General features: G+C 39.5%; 2 protein-coding genes across 2 annotated transcripts in view; both read left to right on the top strand.

The window, feature by feature from the left end:
• TRIP11 (thyroid hormone receptor interactor 11) overlaps nucleotides 1–1,996 on the top strand; it is a 31,079-nt gene extending 29,083 nt beyond the window's left edge. The window contains exon 20 of the mRNA XM_069018108.1: nucleotides 197–1,996. Coding sequence (XP_068874209.1) covers nucleotides 197–405 — 209 coding nt within the window. The 3' untranslated portion in view covers nucleotides 406–1,996. The remainder of the gene's footprint in view (nucleotides 1–196) is intronic.
• A 377-nt stretch (nucleotides 1,997–2,373) lies between these two features.
• Nucleotides 2,374–18,369, top strand: part of FBLN5 (fibulin 5) — a 56,568-nt gene continuing 40,572 nt past the window's right edge. The window contains exons 1-3 of the mRNA XM_069018110.1: nucleotides 2,374–5,278; nucleotides 14,747–14,938; nucleotides 17,057–17,111. Coding sequence (XP_068874211.1) covers nucleotides 14,847–14,938; nucleotides 17,057–17,111 — 147 coding nt within the window. The 5' untranslated portion in view covers nucleotides 2,374–5,278; nucleotides 14,747–14,846. The remainder of the gene's footprint in view (nucleotides 5,279–14,746; nucleotides 14,939–17,056; nucleotides 17,112–18,369) is intronic.

Genomic DNA, 18,369 nt, shown 5'->3' with positions numbered 1-18,369 from the left:
AGTCTTTGAGGGTGTCTAACTGTCCGTGGCAAGGAGATTTTCAAGGACTTACATGTTGCAGAAGTGATAGGCAATTTTAGAACGTCTCTGTGAACAAATGCTGTAAAATTGGATAGATTTAGGAATGCTTTTTAACAAAGTGTTTTCATTGTTGGTTTAGGTTTTGGGTTTTTGGTTTTTTTTTTTTATATTCCAGATTCTGCAGTCTCGGGAATGGGTAGAAGACCAGATGCAAATCCATTTATAGCACCTCGATCTGCAGCAGTGCCTCTCATAACACCAGCTAGTAGTTCTGGACATCTGCTTATGAAACCTATTTCTGATGCATTGCCTACTTTTACACCACTGCCAGTGTCCCCTGATGCCAGTGCTGGTGCTGTATTAAAAGACCTTTTAAAACAATAGATCATCTTGTATCGGTATGATGAGCACTTTAAGGAAAATGAGAACACTATGTTGTATATAATTTATCACAATGAGGCCTTCTGTAAAAAGTCATGTATTTGATTGCAATTGTACTTTGCTTTTCTTGTACTTACAAACTTATCAGTGCTTCAGAAATTCTAATGGTGGAATGAATAACTGCGTTCTGTATAGCAGGCATTCATTTTGGGCGTGGGTTAAATATTTAACTGAGAAAAAAATCTGTCTTGTTGCTAGATTGTCACAAGACAAAGGATTTTTAAACCTTATGTATACTGGGTTGTTTCAGATATGCATAGACAGCATTAACTCTTTGGTGTTGAGATCTGTTTTTCCATTAAAATGATCTGCCATCTACCTTACAGAACCAGAACTGAAAGAAATACATAAACCACCCAATTAATGGTGTTTACTTAATGTACTTTTGGACATATATCTCTTATTTACAAGTTTGATTCTATTTGGGGGCAATTTGAGGCACATTAATCTCTTTGCACAATGATTTGATATACCCCCCCCCCCAGACTAATAGCTGTTTTCAGCAGTCTAATCCATCAGCACTAAGGAGTTAACTAGGGAAGTGAGGCTAGAGATATTCATGTGAAGAGTGGGTAATTTAGCAAATGATATATTCATATATATAAAGACACTGTGCTTTAATGGTCCAAGGTGTATATTTGAGAGACTTTTTATCTTGCAAGATTTTGTAGATCCAAATATAGACTTAAAGCTTGAACACATGTATAGAATTAAAAGGGAGGAAGGTGTTTGCTTATCTCAAATGTGTAAATAGGTCTTTGTAAAGCCAAGGCCAAAGTCAGTTACTGTGTAAATTTTGTTGTGATAACTTGTATGCTTTGTTTGGCAGGTAAAGAATGAAGTTGCATACTAAAGGATAAGAGTCATCCTCATAGTGAATCTGAGATAAAACATCTTCAGTTTAAAATGTGTAATTTCTTAATCTTTTTATATGCCTCTCCTTGTTAAGTCAGTGTTAAGATAACTGTTGTGCAAGTTCTATATTAGAACTGTCAACCTCCTTCATTTTCATTAAGGTCCTGGATGAAATTGTTGTAAGAGTTATATTTAAATAAAATTAATTACTGAAACTTGTACAGAACCAACCAAAATAATGCAAGAAATCTTTGCATTTATTTATACAGAGGTCAAATAGTGAATTTCTTTTGTTGCCTTGAAACCTAGCAAAGGTTTTTTTAATTGCTGTACTTCACTTAAGAGCTGTTTGAATCCCTTGTCTCCAGTATATTAATGTTTCATGGAAGACTTAGCAAACTTGTAAGTGGATTGACCATATTGGGTTTTGATTTTAAATTTTTTACCCTATTATGGACAGTTTGGAAGATTGATTTCTAAAAAGATAGCAGCCACATATTTACCAAAGTAAATTCTGTGTTTTGTAATAAATGTATTGAGAATCTCAAATTACCTCAGCTGAGAATATTACAGTTAGGTACTTCAAATGTACATCTTCATTTATACTGGACTGGAACAGCTACCTTTTTTTTTCCATAGCAATTATAAAGTAAAGTGAAATCAGATGGCTTCTGTGCAATCTCCCTTGGTCTTGTAGTCATGGCTGTTCAATGATAAATAGCTGCTTCGCAATAAAATTACCTTTTGGTGAGCCAGAGCAGAAGGAAATGTTTAGTTTTTAAAAATTATGTGACTTACATGTTGTAAATTACAAATGGAGTCATGCTGCTCACTATTCTCTGAAGATACTAATGGAACAGTTCTTAACTTTTTTTTATGCATTTTTTTCTTCTTCAACTGCAGAGAACTTAATATGTACACATTTCTCTTTCAGGAAGCTTTCTAAATGCCAATAAAGAAAACATAGTAAGACCATTTGTTTCTGCATGCTGTAAATCAGTTCCATTCGTACAATAAGCTGTGAATTTGAAGAGGGAAGTCTAATACCAAGCAAAGGTACTGAAGAACTTCAGAGTTCCTCATTAAGCTCCTTGAGGGAGAAGAAAATCTATAGCAGAGATACAAAAGGCTTCAGTCCTTAAGTCCTAGGAGGTGAGCTCTGTTGAACTATGGAGAAAATCCTTATGCCTTAGAGGTTTCTGTTCTAAGGCTCGTTCCACAGGTACATTGGGGGGGTTTGATGCTTTGTTAGAAATCAGCTGGGCTTTGTGTTCCAGGCAGTACTTTTGTGCAGAGAAGTGTAGAACAACTTCATTACTTTGTTTCTTTCTTCCTTCTTTGAATGTTTCACAGACCATTACAAACATTCAAGCTTTGTTTTCGTTGAATGATTAGTAGATATATTTTTTCCTCTAATTTTTCTTTTATGTTTACTTTGTTCTTGATAACTGTTCCATATATAGTTGCCTTACCAGTTTCCCGCATGTACATACGTGACTCATGTAGTCTGTCCTGTTAATTGTGTGGGTCTTTCACACAGCAGCATGAGGAAAAAAAAATCTCTAGAGTTTATGAACAAGGTGCAGTAGTTGAAAATTTTCATTCTATCATTTAATGTAATTGTTTTCTGTGGCTTTTGCAAGGAAAAAAAAGGTGTGGTCCTCCTAGTTTTGGTTTAACAAGTTATCAGTTATCTTTAGTGGTAAGGTAACAGAATTGTATTAACAGATTCATTTTGCAAACTTGATATAAGGGGGGGAAACAAAGGTTAATGTTTTCCATTGTTCTCTTTAGACTTTCTCTCTCTTTTTTTTTTTTTTCCCTGTTCTTTGCTTATCCTGCATTCCATGCAAAGAGAAGGAAGTAACTGGTTGATCTTTCTAATTGTGACTGTGGTTTGGGGTTTTTTTATTGGGGCAGGGGAATGTTGGGGGTTTTTTTGTTGTTTTTTTTTTTTTTTTTAAATTAAACTTTCCTGCATTACACCAGTTAGTCACAGCAATATAATTTCACACATTATAGTGACCAGTGTAGAAATAATTTTTTTTTTTAACCAAATGTCAATCCCCTGCATTTTAGTATTTTTTCTTACTGTCATTCTTGGCCATTTTGCATAAGTTGTTACCAATAAGGCAGGCGATCTGGACTATGTATAGGAGTGACTGATGGCTAAAGTAGAAGAGACAGAATGGAAGATGCTTGCATTGTAAGTATTTCACATTATCACATACCTCATGAAAGCTTTACAGTTAATTAATGTCTTCTTACTGCTGATGTCAATATTGATACACTGTTGGGTTTTTGGTATTTTCATAGACTCATGAAACTGCCTTGTTTGGAAAGGGCCTTCAAGATCATCCGGTTCCAATCCCCCTGCCACAGGCAGGGACACCTTTCACTAGACCAGGTTGTTCAGAGTCCCATCCAACCTGGCCTTGAACACTTCAGCAGATGGGGCATCCACAACTTCTCTGTGCAGCCTATTTCAATGTCTCACCACTCTCACAGTCAAGAATTTCTTTTTAATATCTAATCGAAACCTACCCTCTTTTAATCTGTAGTCTGTGGAAAAAGTGAAAAAAATATTATAATATGTGAGTTATGGTTAACTATTATTAGAGGGTTTTGCCAGTTATTGATAGAAGAGAGTTTAGAAGCCCTGTCACATGTGGTGTTGTAACAAGCACTGACAGACTACAGACCAATGGTATCAAGGAAACAAACTACTTATACCTGTTTTGTGTGTTTGTTAACAAAGGGAGCAAGCTGACCCTTGTACCAACAAACAAGAATGTTCTATCTCCCTTAGTGTAAAGGACATCTAACTCTTCAGAGAGCTGCCTGGATACTGTTCGAATATTAGCCAGTATCACAAAGGTAAAGGGAATCTTGGCAGTACTGAGTGGTTAGCCACAAGGTTTTCTTTTTTGACATTGGATGCTGCCTGCTTTTCCCCCCAGTGAATTTCCAGATGGTCATGCAAGGTGGATTGAATTGCAGCATGATCAGGTGTGGGAGCACAGACCAAGGAGGTTTTACTGATTTGAGGCAGCTAGGAACTATTTATTTCATGTCACTTATGAAATAGTAGCTCTTAGCCAGCACTCTAGTACAGCCACTTAGTAACTAATGTTTGTTGATGGAATAGTCCAAGGGGTTAGGAAAAAAAAAAAGGTGTGTAACACACTCCAAGTGGTGCATATTTTGTCATTTGGCAGCTTTCTGCCAAGGCTCTCCTACGAGGTGAACAGTCAGATGGTTGATTTTGAGCTAGTAAGAACCGACCAGTGGTATCTCCTGACTCCCTAGAATGGGAAGCACTGTTAAACACAACCCTCTGAGAACAGAAAGCCAAGAGTTATAATGCTTCAAATGTAACTTTTTGTAAATTAGGGAGTAGGGAGCTAAGGACATTCTAAGGTTTTGAAAATTATTTTGACCTTTTCAGGGCTGCAGAGAAAGACAGAAGCCCACATTAAGCTGGATTTTGAGAACTAAATAAAGCTACACTCATTTGTACAACTTAGGTAGCCTGAATCCATGAGTTTCCTGAACAGTTAATATAGTATTACCAACAAAATATACTTACCCTAAGCAACAAAGTTGCAACTGAATGTAAATAGAGCAACAGTAAGAGGTAGTAGCAGTTTCGAGTAAATCAGGGATAAAAGTTCCTAAATGGGAAAAAGTATAAGAAATGTAAGCTGTAAACATTATTTCACAGAATCCGTTAGAAAAGACTTCTGAGATCATTGAGTCCAAGCTTTGACCAAACATACCTTGTCAATGAGACCATGGCACTGAGTGCCACGTCCAGTCATTGCTCAACAACCCTTTCTGTGAAGAAATTTCTCCTGATGTCCGACCTGAACCTTCCCTGGGGCAGCTTGAGGCTGCTGTCTTCTCATCTGGTTGCTTGGAAGAAGAGACCGACTCCTGCCTGGCTACAACCTCCTTTCAGGTAGTTGAATAGAGTGGTATGGTCACTTTCTCAGGAGAATAAATGGAGATCATGAGAGTGATTCCAGACACTGTTTGGGTGCAGGTGTCTAAGAAGCTGCATAGGGAAAAGGAAATAAGGGATTCAGGTTTCAGCTCATCATGACGAAAGCCCACCACATGGTGATTGTAAAATTAACCTTTATGTAAAACTGTTTCCTTATCTCCTGCAGTAGTTTTCTTTATTGTTATAAGGTATTAAAGTATTTGAGTGATCCTTTTGTGTGTAATAAAAGGGTATTTTCAGAATTACAAGCAAATCACCTAGTTGATTCTGGTTCACCTGTGTGTTTTGGTTTACATGCCGTACCATGGATACAACACTAAATTGTAGCAGGAGTAAAATTGTAGTAAAGAAAGTGGTTTAAATGGTAGACTGGAGCATTGAAAAATAGTAATCAAAATTGGAACTTTTTCTGGAAATAGATTTGGAAAATATTTAGACTGCACTTTGCTCTATGCTTAAGTAGTGGCTGCCAATAAAAATGAAGACAAACAGAACACTACCTTATTTTTGACAATAGGAGCAGTAACAGATGTATTCAACAGTTTTCAGCTAACATAGAGAAGGCTTATTATGAAACTACAAAAATTTGAGGAGTACAGGATTCTAAAGAAAATGAATGAGTCATAACTAGGGTTGCCAGATCTGTCTGGCCTCAAGTGCAGACTGAATAGCACATTGTCTGCAGAGTGCTCTGGATGAAGGACCTGCAGAGTGCCACTGCAGGCAGAGGGGTGGCAGGTGGTACCTCTGTCCTTACTGGACTCTGAACAGAACAGCAACTATAGTGTGCTTCCCAGAACCTGCCAAGTCAGTGGGGCTGGCGATCCAGGGAGCCTGCTGCACTCTGGCTCTGATGTTCTTCTCCTGAACTCAATCAGTGGTTCCAACTGCCTTGTACAGGTACTTAAATAGCCTGATGCTTTGCTGGCAACCTGAAACCTGCACTGCCCTGGCCAAATAGGACTAGGCAATCTAGTTCATGAAAAAGATTTTCATTAGAAACTAAAATGGAATAGGGAAACATCAGAAATTACTGCAATTGATTGAAGCCTGGAGGGCCAACCCTCCTGTTGCGAAAGTATGAAAGAAGCTCTGGCGAGAGGCCAAACTGTGACTTAATTGAGCCTGTGACTCATAGGGGGAAGGCTACGTGTACTCTGCCACAGCGATGTGGTCTTGACATTGTGCTTGGCACTGAGTCCCCGCATTGCCCAGGGTACTGATGCATCTCTCACTGTTGCCACAGTGCAAAGAGGCAATGTGCTTAATACTGAGAAGTTCCACTTCAAAGAGCAGTTGGACTTATCTTCTTGTGTCCTTCACTCTTTGATCCCCCATCCCTGGTCTCTTTGTAAGTATCTTGGCAGACCTCCTAATGTTCCATGCCCCTGTGCCAAGTCCCCTGGGAGTCTCAGCCACACCTAACTTAGCTTCAGTGCCCATTCCATGGTCCTTTTCTGGGTTGGCGCAGGGTGGCTAAAAAGGCTATAGATGAAGTTAAAAACTTTGAAATGGCAGCTGTTATACAAAAATTCCCAAGTTTTGCTGAAAAAAAATCACATATGCTATTTACAGGTGGCAGTTAGGAGTTGGCTGGAGCTGGTTTCAATTGCGCAGAGCTAGAGTAAATTTAAAAATAAATTTCTATACCGTGGAGCAGAGCTATTTTTCTGAGGTACGTAGTTCTTAAGGATAGTCTCCAAGAAAACCTATGCCTAAAAGATCACAGAATCATTAAGGTTGGAAAAGACCCTTAAGACCATCAAGTCCAACCTTTGATGGATCATCACCACATCAACTAGACCATGGCACTAAGTGGCACGTCCAGTCATTTCTTGAACACCTCCAGGGATGGTGACGCTACCATCTCCCTGGGCAGTCCATTCCAATGTTTAACAACCCTTTCCATGATGAAATTCTTCCTGAATTTCACTAAATCTCCTGTGCTGTACTACTGATTTCCAGATATTTTGGATTTACTGTTCCATATTTTATTAACAATTATATAGAAACCTATGAAATACAGGATTGTATTTGGTAGTTTTCTTCTAGCAGCACCAGGGCAATTTTGTGAGAGATTGCACTTCAGATAAACAATTCAGCTGTTGCTAACAGTCATATTTAATTCAGTTAACAATTTCTAAATGTCAAGTGAGTTCTGATGAATGGTTTTTCTTTATTTTCTTGATTTTTTCTGCAACCTCTCCTGCTGACATTTCAATTTAGACATATCATTCCAAACAGGACTTTTTTGTTTGTTTTTACTTACTTCTTTTCCTTTCTTTTTTTTTTTTTTTTTATTCCACTATGGTAATCTCTTGAAGTTTCTCTAGCAAAAACAGATCGAAGAAGAAACACTTCACCTTGTACAGTGGTTTTAAATTTTCTAAGCACTATTTTTATACCTTGTTCATCTGTTGGCTTTGCAGACTGTTTGGCAGTTTTCCTGCTTGTGGTGTGTCTGAAAAAGAATTTATTATTAGCTTTTATGCTTCTTATGATTTGTTTCTCAAACCTTCTTGGCCTGACTTTCTGTTTTTCACATTTAACCTGTCAGAGTTTTTGTTCTTTTCTATTTTCTTTATCTGGCACAACTTCAGCTTCTTGAATTTTTTTATGGAACTATGGACAAAATGGGGACTGATTGATTTGTCAGGCTCTGGCTATGGACTCTGTTAGCTGTACAAGTGCCTCCATTGGAAGAAGGGTCCAGTTCCACTGACTTTTCACATGGCTGCTTGAGGTTCTGGTACCCCACAATTCCCAAACGGATAGGAGCCCTGGGCATAGCTGGGCTGCTTCTGAATGGGGAACTCCTCGTACTGCTCAGCTTCTTCTGCTGTGGCAACCAGTGCAACTCAAAGCAAAGGCCAGCAGATTTAAAACAAAAAAAAGAAACACTCTGTGTTAGAAACTGCATCCTGTTGGAAGATTTTGTATGCTCTGCAGCACACACAGCACGACTAGGAGATGGGAGTACAGCCTGCTCAGTGGAGTTTCTACATTTAGCACGCTTAATCACTGCCTTACAGCAGCACTTGTTGCTGCAGACCAGTGAATAATGAGTCTGAAAACAGACAACACACATCATGTTTATCACCCAGTTTCATAGCCAGTTCTTATAAAGCATGGTTAGGTCACAAAAGTAAACAGGTAATTTGTGAAACGGTGTAATCCCTGCTGTGAGAATAAGTAAATTAAGTGTAGTAGTTCTTAAACCGACAAAAAGTTTATAAATGTCTTCTGGGGTTAGGAAAGCAGTTGAGAAAGTACAGAACAGTCAAAATTATCTCTCTCCTCATAGGGAAACTTTCTGCCACTCCTATATTTGACTAACATATAGCCCCAAAAATCTTAAGGAAAAGACCCAAAAATGTGCCAAGTGTTTTACTGGAAAAAGAAACCAGAAGTCTTTGCTTATATTGTATTCATTCACCTATGAGAGTGAAACATGTTTTTAAAAAGGGAATGTTTTCCACCACTTGGAAGAAGAGAAGCTCTGGAAAAGAGGGTTGATGTCAAATATTGGCTACTCTGGATTCACCACCAGCGTTCTGGCAGGTGCCCTTACAGAAATAGTGTGCATACTTGTGAACTTTCAAACACCCCTGTTGAGAGATGGCATTTCCACAGACTTGTTTGGGTTTATTCAGAACCTGAAGTGTTTTAATGGAAAACACAGAATATGCTCAATGCTATGGTGGCTAATCTTTTGGATAAAAACAAAGTGAGTTGCCAAAGCAGACTAAAAAGGAGAAAAGATGCTCAACTAAATCTGAAAATAAAAACCAAAATCAAACCAACCCAGAACACAAAACCCACCTAAAATATAAGTTCTGTGTGATGGAATTAAAGTACCTGGGAGCCGAGGAAGCACAGGCGAAGCTGGTGTTTTACTGGCACTGATGCCCAGCAGCCAGGGAGAGCTGCCAGGGTAACCAGTAAAAGTGAACCACTGTCTCCAGTCAGCTGCTCTGAGGTGCCACCCAATCCTGCTGTGCCAGATGTGCCCAGTGTGGTGCTTGAGTTAGTAAAGGGCTTGGGAAACTGTGAAAGACACAGCCGTCTTGAGGCATTTTAGCATAAAATAAATCAGTCGTGAATATTTCTAAGGGAGGTTTTAGTACATACTTCTAACTGTCTGGTCGTAATTGGAGACCAATGGTTTATGTATCCCAGGCACTTGAGAAGACTGAATGTTGGCTTGCTCCAACAGTGAAACAGACTTTAGTCTTGGTCCAGGAGTATTAAGAGTTTTAGGTCTTTATTTATGGAAGGTCATTATTAGCTGAAATTGGCCATAAAGAATTTATGCTTGCTATTAAAAGGGGCTGGTAAACATTTTGTCACAAGATTAAAGAGCATTGTTTTCAACCACATTGTCTAGACCATTTGACAAAAATGCAGGGAAGGCTGCAGCCCAGTTTATGTACATGTCAATCTTATAAAATAAACAAAAACAAACTAAAATATCTGTCTAGTTTCAGGCAAAATGTGAACTGCAGTTACCAGAGCTATGCTGAGTGTCAACAGAAAAAAAAGTATAAGTATGAACAGTGGGCTGGGGCACCTTGTTCTTGGATACTCAGAGCAACCAAGGGGGAGAAGGGAGTTCTCAAGTATATCTTTTGTCTTTAGGTACAGGATTATGTTCCATACACTTTTTACAGGAAAATATTTTAAAAGTACAAATGTCAGTCATCTAAGGATTGAAAACTCAAGAAGAATGTAGCAGGCTGTTGCAAACTACTACTAATAATAATTACTACTCTCTGCTGGGTGTTGTCACATACACCAAAAATGCTGTGAAAGGCTTTCCTGAGGAAGTTACGCTAATCATTTAGTTTGCTTGTTTACCTTACTTTTATTGGGTTAAAAAATCCCTGAACAATACTGAAGAATTCTTCCAAGAATATTACTCTTTTTTGCCTCAGGCGTCTTCCTAGACTATCCTAGAAAGTACTACGGCTAGACAGGTGATCATGAACATCAAATCTGATCTCAGTAAAGGGAATATTCCTGAAATAGTTCTGTCTTACAGTAGATGCAGTTCACTGGGCTATTTAAAACTGTTTCGGTTTTGGTATGTACCTGCTAGATTCTAGCACTGCTCATCTAAAGGGACAATTAACGTGTTTTCAAAGCAATAAAGTGGAGTCAGATACTAGTCCTTGTTTAGAGTTGTTGCATTTCAGAATGGATCCAGTGGTGCCTGGGCTTTCCACTGGTAATTTCTATCCTAAAAGAAGTTGTGCTATTAGAAGTTGGTATCAGAGTGACCACCAGCCTGTAAAGAGAGTAATAGCTATGAGGTGTTTAACCCCAGCTGAAACCAGGACAAAGATGAAGAGTTGGAGTAAACCAAGGACTTCAAGTGTTTATTGCATGTGGTTGGGCACTGTGAGTCCCCCTGGTACAACCTGAATGGGGCTCAGTGTGCGGCTCTTTGGAAGCAATATCAGCAGTATCCTCTTCCCAAAGGAACCCGTGCCTCAGACTGGGGATATCCTTGTACAGGAGGAAGGAATGGGTGCTGTATTGGATCTGTTTTGCATGGATATCCCATGCAGGTGGTAACTGTACCACATTGAGGCAACTGAGCCCCAAGAGATGGCAGCACAACAGGAACTATTACATTTTCTCCTTCCTAAAAATGATATTGTGAGCTGCAGATCAACACACATCTCAGGGACCCTACATTCCCAGTATATTTTAGTTAGCACTACTGATGTCTTTACAATTACGTATTGTGTTAATTTTCACTGTCAATTCTAGCTTGTGTTATGTTTGGCTAGGAAAGGAAAATATATGTAGGGCTGTGCTTTTGAGCTTCTGGCCTGAGCCATCTGGAACAGGTTATTGCATCATTCATGTTATGAGATGGCAGTTATAATTCAGACACTGAACAAAACAGACCTCAGCTGATAATCTAAGGTAGTCTTTGAAAAATTATAGGGAACCCTCCCCAAACACCAGGAATTTGCAACTGAGATTCTTTCCTGGGAGGTGGAAGAAACGAGCCCTACTCTTTCTCAGGTGGAATTAGGGTTTGAGACCACATTTCCCGTGTGCTTGGTGCTTGGCAGTAGGATGAGATGTGTGTATGTCAAATCACTGCCTGTCATGTTATATCAGCATGTGACAATATAAAAAGCTTGCTTATTTGGCAGTCTTCAAGAACACTTGGATCAATCTCCACAGTCAGGCAAAAGCTCAACTTGTGAATCTCATGGAGCTTAGATGCTACCAAGACACAATTGTTTCTGCAAGTGCCCAGCAGTTTTGCTCTGAGTGTTCTACCATTTTTGCTGGTAAAAATATTTGGTTCCATAAAATTTGGTAGGAGCAAAATGAAACTTGGACATGTGGGGCCTTAAAGTGCCAGTTATTGACAGATTCCTTTAATGAATTTAAACCAGTCTGTGTGGCTGGGTAAAAGATGTCTAAGACCTGGCATGTAGAATGACTTTGGGCTCACAGACCTACCACCATACAGACTTGTGTGGTTCAACTCTTCTCACAGTCTGACAATGTTGTTGAAGATGTTCAGAGTGGGGGAAATTAAAAAATGACAGGAACATCCAAGAAGGGTATTTGACTGATGTGGTTCTGGAGAAATGTAAGAACAATATCAGAGTTTAAAAAGGAGATCAAATGTTGTAAAACTTAGAGGATGAGGACTTGTTTCTGTGAGGAAGATTTTCTGTTCAGGTGTGCTGAGTGTAATTAACTCTTCTTAAGTTCCCTGACCTATTTACAACTTTTTTCTTGGCATTTAAAATCTGTCAGATTATGTTCTCCAGTGCTGAGGGCTCCTGTTCATCCAGTGCTGTGCTTTATCTGCAGGAGCATGGCTCAATTCATATGTGCAGCTGTCTCATCCAAGGACAGTAAAGTTATGCAACACTGTTTATGTCCCCCTTATGATTATATATTACACAATTTTCAAAATCCAAGTCTTAATTGGAGATATAGTTTCAACCCTAGCTATACACAAAGCAAACTTTGAAGAACATGATTATTTAACAGAGCCCCATTTTATACTGGGGACTGTTCCACACCTTCTCATGGAGACAAAGGAAATGTCAAGCTAATCTAAATGAAGTAATGGATTTTATAACACAGAGGGATATTTGAGACTACTGAAGTGAGAGCACTGCTAGAAAGGAAGTTTAGCCACCATCATAAGCATAGATGCTGAAGGTGTCAGCACAGGGTGTTGAAAGATGCTTTGAATTGTCCACTTTTATAGGTATAGTGAACAAAAGGGGGCTTATGCCCTACAAATTCCTTCCTTTATGCAACTCTTCATACCAAAGGGAGTTGTGAGAAGGCTGTGGCTGCATCTCATTGTTTTGTGACTGATGGTAGTTACAGAAAGGTACTGAAGAAATTCCATTTAGCCGCAACATCAAATCCTTTTATTTTGGAAAAAAACAGTCACCATGCTGTAAACCAGCCCAGGTTGTGGTTTGGTACACTTCTTATACTCTGGTTTTTATCCACTTCAGCTGTCAGATGGAGACAGGCAAAATCAAAACATTTGTACAGTATTTCTTCTTAAAGGAGCCCCTTAGGTGGTGAGATTTGGATTCGCCTCCTGTCTCTGGGGCTGGAGCACCTCTGCCAGTTGGATCAGAACTCTGAGGCAGTTATTTGGGAGCAGACTGGTGCTGCACTCATACAGTGATTCTGGCATGTGTGCAATGATTTTACCATGTGATTGTAGAAAAATTCAGTGGATTAGCAAGTGAAGTATCATCAGATGAAGCAAGCTCTTCATCCACACAGCTGGATGCACAGACCGTTTGCTTTCCCGTAAAGCTGTTTCTCATTGTGTCAGTAGATTTTCACTCTTCTAACATACAGTAAGCACTGCTACTCTTAGGTCTGTTAGCTCTCCAGGTTATTGAGTGTATTGAGAAACTCTGGTGGTATGGAGCAATGAGAATACTCACTGTTAACCATTTGCCACAATGAAAATTTCCCTGGTCTTTGCTTGCTATCCTCTCTTGCCTGTTTTCTGACCCATGGCAAAACTCCTTCCATGCCCAGCAGCTTCTTCAGAAGTCCCTTGTGCAAGTATTTGTTAGGCTTTTGGGAACTTTATTTAAAATAATTAAATTGGTTCTTGTTTGTCTGCAAATGTATAGACATTCTTTGAATAATTCTAGGTGAGTGTTTAATTTTCCATGCAGTGCAAGCGATGCAAGCAAGCCAGAGAGACAAACTGTCAGGAATGGCCCAAAGCCTCTGGTGCTGTCATTTTTGAAAGGTAATTTGGACAATTACAGCCAGTTAACAAGGTGCAGAGCTCTTGAGCTTCCCATTGGTTCCAATACAACTTGTGGGGGCTCAGCACCCCTAAAGCAGCTCAGTCTGTGTATCTCAAGCTGGATGTCGATGCTTAGGGGCTAGTTTTATTAATATCTTATATCAACTGTACTTCTGTTTCTCAATCTGTTACACAGAGATGTATGATAATAATTTCAGGTTCCTTAGAAATAAAGGGTTTTCTCAAGTGGGACACTCAACAGAAATTCAAAGTAGTTGTTTAATGTCCACGTCTGTGTTTAATTTCAGTGTTCATCTTTGGATCTGCTATAATCTTTGCTGCATCTGATTGCTTACCTTTCACATCTCATAAATGTTCTGCTTGACCTACTAAAGCTCTGCCTGTGGCAGAGTTGCAAAACACCTGAAAAAGTACTTTATTTCCTTCCTCTTCAGTCATAACTGGAGATCTGCAAGTTATGCTTTTCCTAAGAAATATTTCATATCATAAACTGCTCCCTTAAGCATGGGATCAGTTTAAAAAGGGCCAGTGTTTGCAGACAAGCCATTTGTTTTCCTTTGAATGTTTAATTTGTTTATTCCTGTTTTCAAATAATCCCCAAGCAATATAGTTCCTGTAGCTGTGATCATCATGAATTTGAGTTATTCACCTCCCAGAGGGTCAGACCTTTCATCAGTATGCCATTGGCACAGAGCAGCGAGTGTTGCATATTCATTGTCCAGGACACCAGCTAGAGGGCCTCCAAAAAAGCCTGACTTTTTTTTTGTTCTCAGAGCAAGGAAAACAATCCCTTCCCTTCTCCAGTCCCTTGATAAGGGTTTCTGTCCAATAACGGTGCTCTCTGCTCTGAGGCACATTTAACTGTGAAGTTTGCAGCAGGAGAGGCTTTCCTTCAAGCTGTTAGTGTTTTATCCTGGCAGGCTCCTCGAGGTTGTTGTGAGGAGTCTAGCCAGTTGGTGAGCTTTGTAATCTAAACCAGCTGTCCCAGGCTGAGGCCCCCATTTGCATTGTTTAACATACTTAGAAAATGAAGTGTTCATTTTTAACATTCCTCCTCCAATTGGTTTAATGCTGAATTACAGAAGAGAACTAAGCAAAACCAGGTGCTTTCTCTGTATTCTCTCCAGTGTCTGAGGAGGTACAGACGGCTCCCGATCTTCTCCATTACTTGCCATTTCATTCTTTGGACTATAAATGACGGAGGAACTGAAGTGCTAGCAGAGGGTAATGTTTGGAAAACTTTCTAGTTATTCATCAGCACAGACTCTGGGTTTTTTCCACCTTTCCCCAACGGTTTTGGACATGCAAGGATTAAGAAGGTAAGTGGTATGCATGAAACTTCTTTACTTACTGACGGGAAACCTACTTGTGGAAAATAGCTGTGGCGGGGACACATTATGCCAATCCACTTGCTAAAGCCATTTGCAAAGAGACAGGATCTCAATGGTCAGAGCTGGGGAAAGACGATCTGCCTGTTATTAAAGCTGTGCTGTCTCTGACGAGTTCCTTCTTGATCTGTGCTTATACTCTGCGCATCTGCGGGAGTGCTGAACTGCAGCAGCAATGATCCCACTGGCTCCAGTGATTGATTGAAGTTAATTAGTTACTATTGCAGAGGTTAATTACTAGTTTAAAATATTTTGCCTGCTGGGCAAGGTTCTGTGACCAGCTGCATATAGTGTTGATAGGTTATGCTGCATGTCTGTTATTAATTCTTGAGGGGATTTTAGATCTAAAGTAACAAGCAAATTGAGATCGTGGGTGCAGACAGAACGTGTATGAGGCAGTAAGGTCACCCCCCCCCACCAAGAGGAAAGAATATATCATCTTGTAACAATGGAAACTAAAGACTGTCTAAAAACATTTGAGTTTTGTCTGACTGTTTTGTAGAGGATTTCATTATTGTGCACTGTCCTGCAGCAATGTGCAGCATTGCCCAGTTGCTGGGTATGTCAGCCTTCTGCTATAACCTGTTGTATTCCCTCCCAGTGCTGTTCTTGCTATAGGCAAAGAACAGTCTTTATAGCACACTTTAAAATCTCTTCAAAAATGTTTGAGGAGTCACTAAATTAAGTGCAAGCCTAGGATAAAATTGTAGTTTGAATGCTATACATCAGACTCTGAGGAAAACTCTGTGCAGAATTTGCCTTTCCTTGTCACTCAAAAGTTGCCAACAAGCACAATCTGTCTCCACAGCACTATGAACAACCATTTTAGGGTTTATGTTTACTTTTCAGAGCTTGTCTCCATCTCCTCATTTAAAACAAATCTGTTCTAATGTGTCAGTCATTGTGTGTGGTTTTGTCTGATGCATTTGTAGGTCTTGCTCAGCAGCTCAGTTTGCACTGGAAATCAGAGACAGCTCTAAGAGAGAAAGTTGGCAGCTCACATGAGTAGCAGAAGTAAGGCTGCCTCAAATATCCGCTGCTTCCTGTACTGGTTTTGTGGGAATGTATTGTATCCAATTGCCATTCAGAATTACAATCCAAGATAAGCAAGGTGTGGGTCTAGTGGTATTGGGAAGTTTTATATAAAGCAGCAGCAAAACACTGAAATCCACAGTACTTAGAAAAAAATAACTTCTGACTGTGTTTTCATGGTTTTCTATCTGTTAGTAAGTATTTGGAGGTGGGAGGTTACTTGACCATAACTTTTATGCTCTGGGTAAGGAGCTCCAAAAATAGCTGTAGGGCTCTGTCAGTGAAGGATCCTCTTCTTTCAGCTGCAGTGGAGAGAGATCCAGTAGGGACCACTAGATGTAAAGATGATACACCTACGGAAGGCTCCATTGAAGATAACAGCTTCTAGTAGTGGGTGACCTGGCACAGTGTGTCTCCTTCCAGAGCAGTTATTACTCAAGACTGAGTAAAGGCACAGAATCTGGCCCCAAGAAAATGGATTCATCTCAGATAGTCTCCTGGGGATGAAACGCGGTTTAGCGGTTGGAGCAACTGGCTTGGATTCAGGACCTCCTGCGTGACATGTCTGCAGCCCTGCCAACATGTCACACTGTGAGCTTAGGCAGGGCCTCGCTCTGGTTTACCCATCTGTAAAACATGCACAGTGTGCAAGAAAAGCTTTCGTTTTTGCAAAAGAAAGGTGTCAGAGAGGGGCAAAACTGCTTTATTGAATATTGCACACTTGTTCATTTAACAGCTGCTGCTTGGGGTGTCATAAAAATTAGATTAGTCCATAGACATGTACAGTCTGGTTTCAATCCCAGTTGCATAAAACCATAGCACCATCAGAGTCACTTACTCTGAGACCTGAATCTGGCCCACAGTTGTATTACTCCTTCTCCAGAGGCCAAATTCATGTTAGCAAAATGTGGAATACACTGAAGTGTCACTAGAAATTAATTTGTCTGTGTGTATTTAATTCTATGTAATGAGCCTGGATATCAGAAGATTTTCAGCCATTTTTTATGTACATTACAGGATACTGACTGCTTTCACACTGGCTGTCTGCCTTTCAAGCCTTGGAAAAGCACAGGTGAGAGGTGCACGCAGAGATGTATGTACTGTTTTGTACTGAATTGCTATATGGCATGCAACTTAACTGGCTAGCAGGTGGTAGGAAGCTCTGTGGTCTGGGGTTTACATGAAAAGGAAGTTGTGTGGTCTAGGGGTTTAGAGGGGAGAACTTGGAGCCAGCAGGATTCTGGAGTTGAACATGTATTGAGCTTACTGACTCGTCCTTGCCAGCTCAGCAAAATATCCCTGCAGAAACCTGGACCTCACCAAAAACCTGATTTTGCCTCTAAACTGAACACTTCTGGAACAGAAAATAAAACTATCCCATGAGACCAGAGACCACTCAGTTCTATTGTGAGAAACATCCACACTTGGAAAATTCATTCATATAAATACACATTTTCTGTGTACAGCAGGTTCATGTCTTAAGACCGTTTAATTTTGGACTGTGATCCTGAATGACTGTATCCCAGTTTTCATTTTCACTTATGCCCAAACCCATTTATGTTCAAGAGGGTGGATGGAAATAAAGCACTCCAGTTCTTGAAACAGCAGAATCATTAGTTCTTTGTGTGCTTGCGCTCCAAGTAACTTTAAATCAGGAAAAACTGTTCCTAAAGGCATGCTGTTTAGATTTCTAGTTGATAGTCCAGATATATTCAGTCTCCAGAGCTGTGTTTCTAAATGCCTTCACCAAAAGTCCCTGAAATGTAGTTGTTTTTCTTCTATTACATTGAAAATTTCCTGCACATGGAATGCTTACTGATATTTTTGTGAATATTGGATCTGTATGGGAAACGTTTTTCATGCCCCTGGAGAATTTTTGAGATATCTTTAAGGGTTTGTTTTTATAATTTAAAAAATATTGTTTACATTATAATTTTTATAAAAACATGTTGTAACATAAATTGATTTTTGAAGTTGCTTTGGAAAAACAACTTGAAGTTGAAACTAAAGCAATGAGTTCTTTCTGAAGATACTGAAACTGGTAATTTTGACAATACTGGAATCTTTTCTAGAATAAAGTTCTAGAAAGTTGTTGAAACCAGTTCTACGGTAGTTCAGTGTTTCTGAATCATCATTTATTGTCTGGAGCAAAATAATTTTGTTAAAAACTATCTCAGCTTTTCCGGCTAACCTATATGTACCACACTCAAAAAGGAGAACGAAAGGTAGAGTACACACATTCTTTAAAACATGAGGGTGATTATACATTCTCCCATTAGAATATCTTGGGTTTTCCACAACATGATACCAAAACATCTTGGATTGCCAAA

Source organism: Aphelocoma coerulescens, chromosome 5 (assembly GCF_041296385.1).
Source record: "Aphelocoma coerulescens isolate FSJ_1873_10779 chromosome 5, UR_Acoe_1.0, whole genome shotgun sequence".
Classification (NCBI taxonomy): Eukaryota; Metazoa; Chordata; class Aves; order Passeriformes; family Corvidae; genus Aphelocoma; species Aphelocoma coerulescens.
Note: the sequence above shows the minus strand (reverse complement) of the source record. Positions and strands in the feature narration are given on the sequence as shown.